The sequence below is a fragment of the Linepithema humile genome, chromosome 7 (assembly GCF_040581485.1).
Source record: "Linepithema humile isolate Giens D197 chromosome 7, Lhum_UNIL_v1.0, whole genome shotgun sequence".
In the NCBI taxonomy this organism is placed as follows: domain Eukaryota; kingdom Metazoa; phylum Arthropoda; class Insecta; order Hymenoptera; family Formicidae; genus Linepithema; species Linepithema humile.
In genome coordinates this window covers 2,184,541-2,191,356 of record NC_090134.1, presented here as the reverse complement: position 1 = coordinate 2,191,356, position 6,816 = coordinate 2,184,541, and the positions used below count along the sequence as shown (strand labels likewise).

Below are 6,816 nucleotides of genomic sequence, written 5' to 3'. Positions count from 1 at the left end.
GACGATAAAGAGGAGGAGAGGTGTTGAGGTCAATAAGAAAAAAAAAAAAAAAAAACGAAGATGGTCAAAGTCAAGGAATTTGTAATATCAGTGCGCCGGATTAACTATTATTAATTGTATACTTTACTGAAATATATGAATTATTAATGGGGAAAGTCGAAAATAAAGAGAGATAAATATGAAAAATTGAATCGGGCTCATTATCTCTCTTCCCGGACAGCTGAATGTTAGCAATGTTGGCGAATTAATGCTAAATTTGCTATCAATTTGCCAATACTGCTAACATTTTGTTCCTTACGTTTGCTTTTTTTTTCTTAGATAACCTTTTTAGTCAGTAAGTAAGTGAGATCACAGATTTCGACCCAGTAAGCAAAATATTAGCAACGCTGGTAGATTGAAAGTTGATCAAATTTACTGTCGATCTGTCTACTAATATTTCGCTTACTGGATTGAAATCTGTGATCTTACTTATTAAATTACAAGATTAATCGAAGAAAAAAAAGCAAACGCAAGAACACCTGATTTCTAGACTCATTTTCTCACGGCATTATTTCATTGTTTCTTTTAATGCGATTTTCGTAAAACACTCAAGCTTTTATAAATATCATTTGCAAACCATTGCATCCTCTGAGCAATAATATTTTCACGGAGGAGAGAACTCGGTGTCTCTCTGTGTGTGCTTTTTTTAGAAGGTTTCGCTTTAAGCTGTTTGAAGTAGAGAATTTGCTTCTTTTGAACGTCGCAGGCAATATTGATCAAATATGGTAACTCCCGTATGTCGCACACACGCATGTTCCCGGCACTTAATCTAAGACGAAGACGCCCAGTTGAGCAATCTCGGTGACAACGACGCGGACGACCCGTTGGAAATTTCGGCATATACGAAATATGTCCGAGCAGCAAACGGATTCGTACGACTCAAGATCGGTAACAGTAACGAAAAGAAAGGAGAGGCCACCGTTTAAGTTGTGTTTCTCGAAAAATCAGCAGAGCGGAAGATCCGACGCTTGTGTGGCAAAAACGAATGGTATACACACATACGAAATGTCTCAGCCTTTGAATGCTTTTCAATCATAAAACTTGTCGTAAAAGCAAAATCGAATCAGAGTCAAATCAGCCAAGAAATTTGGAACGAGAACAGTAAATTTAGATCATTCTGATATATAGAATTTCGAAAAATAATATGTGTCATATATATATATATATATATATATATATATATATACACATTTAAAAAAACTTTATTTTTATATTTTTTTGATTAAATTTATTAGTGATTTAGTTTTGTAAATCTTTTTTCTAAATTGAAATACGAAGTTATCTATTAAAAATTAATGACACTCTGATAAAGTTTTGTAAGATTATTTCTACTGATTCTTTTCTTAGCAATAAATATTATTTTCGCGGTTAATATATTTGTGTTTACGATAAAATCACGCGATCTCGATTCACATAAGGTAAAGCCGTCAACTGAGCGTAATATGATCTGAATAAATGCGCACGCAAAATGCGAATACATTGCAGCGGATTTTGTCACGCCGAAATTCTACTCAAGAGAATTCGAGGACGCGCAGAATGCGGACATAAGCGACACGCTTGAGAGAATCGCTACGGAGCAGGATAGAAATCCGAGAAATTTGTACCAGTCGCCATTATTGACCAGTCACACGTAACTTTTACTTCTCGACACTTACTCACCGATTTCGTAGTTACTCCACACTCTAATCAGCCGTTTTGATGATTTCCAGTTACGGTTGGTGGCACGACAAAGGGATACATCCGAAGAACACGCCATTTAATTTTCATAAGAAAACATCGGATTTGGTAAGCTTTCAGATGAAAATTTACGCCGAGGACCAAAAGTTCAAGAATCCTAAACAATAAATGATACTTCGTTATTATCAAGTCATCATTATGGATGTATAATAATTATAATTCAGTGGCAATCATTGATAAATCAAAGTTATATTCTGATTGCAATTGTGTGTAAGATATTATTGATATTACTAACCCAGAAACCCGCGTGAAAGAATGTGAAAAGAGTGTGAAACCGTGATGATGATTAATGAAAAACACATTCTCTATGCTTCGAAATAGTACGTTTACGTTCTAATATTCAAAATCTATAGTTCATGTCACATACACTATAGATTTTCAATACTGGCAGCATAATTAAATGCGACAATCGTCATATTCGCGTTGGAAATCAATTAGCAATCTACTCCAATATTGCAAATCAGTGAAGCAATTACGCGCCATTTTTATGAAACTCGTGATATTAAACGTACTTTACTGTATCACAACGATCGTGCAACATGATACTTCCGATACAAATCTCATCACATTATGACGATCGCGCGTATGGCATTCTCGATGTGAACTTTATGATATTCGTTTGTGTGGCATTTTGTACGACACTCTCAATACGCATTTTAACATTGCAACGAAGAAAAATAACGTCAAAACTACAAACACACGAAACGATGTTTTGTTCAACACTCGCGACATCCCGTAATGGTGAAGAAAACCAAAAGTCGCGCGTCCAACTTCACGTAGTATTTTTGCGCCATCTAACAATATATGACGTTATTAACAGTGTCAAAATTCGGTTGATATAGTAGAACTTTGCGTTCTGCAATACTCCACAGCTAAGAAATGTTTTATTGCGTTCTACAATTGCCAGCAATAAAAAATATAAAAATTGAAAATGTATAAGTAAAATTTTAAACGCGCAGAATGTGGTTAATTATCTTTTTGATTAAAAATCTGAAGATGTCCAATTTTTTACTAGCACAGCACCGTCGATCGCCGCGCCAATGAGCGTTTGTTTTGCGAGCGATCGGTGGTTGAGAGCGGCGCCGGTGATCGAAGAGGTTAATGTATCCCTTTTTCCCACCTAAAATGAATTCTGGTGTGGTTGAACACATGCGATTGCATGAAAAGACTCGCCGTTTATCAAAATCGGAGGAATTCTCTCCGCCAGAAAGGTGAGCAAAATTTCATTAGGTGACGCGTAAATCTTTGTAGAGCTTTTTACCGGTTGCATACGAATTTTTAACTTGTTGCTTCACGAGTTGAGGGATGGGCAGGTGTGTTCACCCGCGCGCGCGCTTATTTACTCTAAAACTTTTTCGTAGGCAAAATTAAAAGCAACCCTCAAATACTAGATTAAAAAAGATACTCTAAATAGTCTTAGAAATGCAACCAACCGTTTTACTTTATTGTGATTGTGGCCAAAAATTGATATTGAGAAATTTCTGTGTTTTCGGTTACCGCGGTTTTTTCCTTGTGTTTTCGTTAGCAAATTTATAATATTTAAGAAACTTTCGAGTTTAAAAGATCCATTGAAAAATTTCTTTGAAAGATTTTTTCAACATTTCTTTTAGTTCGTGAGTAAATTGAAAATTTTTTACAGCTTTAACTACTTGTGAGATTAACATTATCTGCAAATGTGTGCTGTGTGAATAAAGAATTGCAAATAAAGAATATGTATTGTATTTATAATTTGATATAATTTGATAATCATATTTAAATTTTGAAGAATTTTTAAAAACACAAATACATATTCATAGACACATAACTAGAGAAAGAGAAAAAGGTCTTGATAAAATAGATGCATCATATAACTTGTCTGTTTTACAAATTATTTGCGTGAAAATATAATATAATTCTCTATGTTTACAGCAAACGATTATGCTTGGATAATGATTGTAATAACATTCTAAATAGTAGCTTTGACAGTGGGTCTCAAAGTAATACAAGATGGTCATATTCTGGAACTGCCAGTCTTGTAGAACCGGAAATTTTAGAAGATATGGGTGTTGGTATGTTAGAAGATGAAAGAAACTGTAAAAATACAAAAACGTTAGAATCTGAAGATTGTACAGTGTTGCCAATAAGTTTAGATCATAACAAAAGATTGTTGACAAATAAAACTATTGGCTTTGAATATCAAGAGGAAGTTTATACGAGTCCTGATTTGGAAATTGTTAATACAAAGAGGTTTGTGATGAAAAAAAATTATTTTAGAAATTTAAGTTAAATATCTTTCATTATTTTTAATTTATCATTTTACAGAACACAAAAAGACCCCTCTGATTTATATGATCTAAACGTGTTTGGCGACATAGAGAATGAATCTGGCTATTCATCAAGAGTAGAAGCTGATCATTTTGGGGATCTAAAAGAAAATTTTGTCAAGGGAAACATGAATACTTCCATTGATAAGAATGAACAAGCTTGTTTAGATCAATTTTGCTTATTTCGAAGAAAAAGAAAACCTTCCATTGATGGTGAAGACAAGTTTAACAAATTGTCGGATGAAATCATTTTGATGATATTAAAATGGTTACCTAAAAAATGTTTGGTAAGAAGAATATAAAAAATATTAAATGCTTTAATCTGGAAAATTTATATATATATATATATATATATCATGTTTCACTAATCATTTATATAAATTATTTGTTTTGCCTGCCAGGTACGCGCCATGTTGGTATGCAAACGTTGGTGTCAAATAGCTCGTGATGAAGTATTATGGACTAGATTAGACTTGGGTAGTAAAGTTTTAGGCGAAGGCACATTAGGGCATATATTGCCACGAGGGGTACAAATTCTAAGACTGGCACAAGCGGAAATCGCAGATTCTGTCTTTTCTATGGGCAGTCAAGTTCTCAATGGCTCTTACATCAGTAAATTACAATATTTGGATTTATCTATGGCTGTTATATCGCCGATTGGTTTAGCTGTGCTATTATCCAAATGTAAATATCTGAAAAAGTTGTCATTGGAGAAATGTATATTAAATAGAGACTGTTGTAAAGCTATTAGTGAAAATACCGAATTAAAAGTCTTGAATCTAACAATGTGCGAAAATTTAGATATTCAGTGTATTCATGATGTAATGAAGCTTGAAAGGTAAAATTATTTCTCTACGTATGTGCAAACGCAAGTTTCACAATTTGTGTTTCTAACATCGCACCTTCTGTTTCAGTTTAACTTCACTCAATATGGCATGGTGTTCCTTGGATAATGACTGTATGACTTTACTTTGTAAGGCAATGCCGACATCTATTACGCGCCTAAATATAGCGGGCTGTAGGAAAACGCTAACTGATGATAGTAAGTATAATCATTGAGGTTTGTTATTTATTTTGATATCTTCAACTTTACATCTTTTTTTTCTAATTTCAGACATAAAAGACTTGTCAAAAAGGTGTCCAGATATTATAGAATTAGACTTGAGTGATTGTGCTATGCTTACAATACTAAGTGTCCATCATTTACTAAATTTTTCCAAAATTGAGCATTTATCGCTGAGCCGTTGCTACAGCATTCCACAATCAGCGTATATAAGATTAGCTCATATGCCGTGTCTAATGTATTTAGATGTTTTCGGATTGATGTCGGAATCAGTGCTCAAATCGTTACAAGCTAACTTGCATCAACAACCCGAAATTAATAAATTCCTCTATAGCTCGGTCGCAAGGCCGACAGTCGGTATTCGAAGAACCAGTATTTGGGGTCTTCGCGTTAGAGATTGAATTTGAGAAGCATAATACTCATCGGTTTACAGTAAATGTAACAATAGGTTCGACCAAAGGGTAAATGATCTGTACGTAATATTGTACAGTACTGTTTTTACGCAGACTGAATATACCGTACTGAAAAAATTTAATTTAACTTGGGAAAGAGTGAGATAAACATTTAAGATAATACATATAGTTTTCTGACAATTTAATATTGAATTGTTGCTCAGATATATTTAGAAGTTTTGTAAATAGATTATTCTTATAGTAAAAAGCACTGTGTTGATACTTAACGTATTGAATTATTACGGCTGTGCGAGACCGTCTTGTTTACTAGTAACTTCTAATTATATTACACAAATAAAAGTTTGTCAATTTTGCTGCTACTAATTTTGCTACTAATTTGAAAGATCTCAAAGAGAATCGTGTAAAGTGATCAGATATAGATTTATATGTATTGTTCAGCATTCGCAAGATGCAAGAGTTGAAATCTAAAGGGTACTTGTGATAACAAATCAATGTTCATTATTAATTAACGATTACATAATCTATTACATATACAATAAAATATCTTTAATTAAATATACTGCCTTTGAATTACAAATTTATATTTGTTATGTCATTATTGTATAAAAATATTCTTAATTTATATAATTATATGTATAATCCGAGTGTTTTAATTTGCTTATATCTTATCAATTGCGTATATGTGTGTAACTGTAGTTATTATCTGAATTGGTGAAATAAACGACAAGCGACATAGATGAACATAGAAGTAATTCTATGCACTCGACGTAAATAATTCACAAGAGAGATACGCAGAAACAACGTAAAACTGTGAATGTGGTCTTTTATTCCGATTAGATCTATTTTCGTTTTCGCTCTTACAAAAATATCGCAATGTAATATACTCACATTTTGCAATTCTATTTTATTTGAACAGTATTGTGCATACTTGGAATTGTCATCTTTCTTGTAGTTGCATGCTAAAAAGAAAGTTTCAACAATTTCTTTCCCAATGCGTATATTGTCGCTCTCTTTCAAAACTACCGGATCAAAAAAACAGTTTCGAAGGAAGAATTGGCGGTTATTTCTGGTAAGAGAAGACATTGGGCGCGTTCAGCAGAACAAATCGCTTGGTAGCAATCGAACGTGATTGGCTCTTACTTTTAGAACCAACAAATCAACGTTAAGTGATGACTAGACGACAATTCAGCAGTTGTTCTGCTGAACGCGGCCATTGGCGCATTCAGCAGTACAAACCGCTTAATAGCAATTGAACGTGATT

At 33.4% G+C, this 6,816-nt stretch overlaps 2 protein-coding genes and 1 long non-coding RNA gene across 4 annotated transcripts in view; 2 read left to right on the top strand and 1 right to left on the bottom strand.

The window, feature by feature from the left end:
- The window catches only part of LOC137001010 (uncharacterized), a 63,074-nt gene extending 60,410 nt beyond the window's left edge, over positions 1 to 2,664 (bottom strand). The window contains exons 1-2 of one of the 2 annotated variants that reach the window (XR_010891170.1): positions 2,289 to 2,664; positions 1,699 to 1,873 (exon numbers count right to left, since the gene is read on the bottom strand). This is a non-coding gene — a long non-coding RNA (uncharacterized lncRNA). Of the gene's footprint in view, positions 1 to 1,698; positions 1,874 to 2,011; positions 2,151 to 2,288 lie in introns of those variants that run through there. The other variant, XR_010891169.1, reaches the window with a different exon arrangement.
- On the top strand, positions 322 to 2,017 carry LOC105678408 (uncharacterized). Its single transcript, XM_012377711.2, has 3 exons — positions 322 to 1,027; positions 1,525 to 1,669; positions 1,749 to 2,017. The coding sequence occupies exons 1-3, from the start codon at positions 889 to 891 to the stop codon at positions 1,882 to 1,884; spliced, it is 420 nt and encodes a 139-aa protein (XP_012233134.1). The 5' UTR covers positions 322 to 888; the 3' UTR covers positions 1,885 to 2,017.
- Positions 2,665 to 2,765: 101 nt separating the features above from the next.
- Positions 2,766 to 6,110, top strand: Skp2 (S-phase kinase-associated protein 2). Its single transcript, XM_012377706.2, has 6 exons — positions 2,766 to 2,987; positions 3,685 to 4,002; positions 4,078 to 4,366; positions 4,481 to 4,917; positions 4,994 to 5,121; positions 5,194 to 6,110. Exons 1-6 carry the CDS (start codon positions 2,878 to 2,880, stop codon positions 5,541 to 5,543), a joined length of 1,632 nt encoding a protein of 543 aa, XP_012233129.1. The 5' UTR covers positions 2,766 to 2,877; the 3' UTR covers positions 5,544 to 6,110.
- The last annotated feature ends 706 nt before the right edge of the window (positions 6,111 to 6,816 follow it).

Coding starts and splice junctions, on each gene's coding strand:
- LOC105678408 (XM_012377711.2), top strand. CDS start 889: ATGTCCGAGCAGCAAACGGATTCGTACGACTCAAGATCGGTAACAGTA. Junction 1,028..1,524: donor TTGTGTGGCAAAAACGAATG/GTATACACACAT, acceptor AATACATTGCAG/CGGATTTTGTCACGCCGAAA. Junction 1,670..1,748: donor CCATTATTGACCAGTCACAC/GTAACTTTTACT, acceptor GATGATTTCCAG/TTACGGTTGGTGGCACGACA.
- Skp2 (XM_012377706.2), top strand. CDS start 2,878: ATGTATCCCTTTTTCCCACCTAAAATGAATTCTGGTGTGGTTGAACAC. Junction 4,367..4,480: donor GGTTACCTAAAAAATGTTTG/GTAAGAAGAATA, acceptor TTTGCCTGCCAG/GTACGCGCCATGTTGGTATG. Junction 5,122..5,193: donor GAAAACGCTAACTGATGATA/GTAAGTATAATC, acceptor TTCTAATTTCAG/ACATAAAAGACTTGTCAAAA.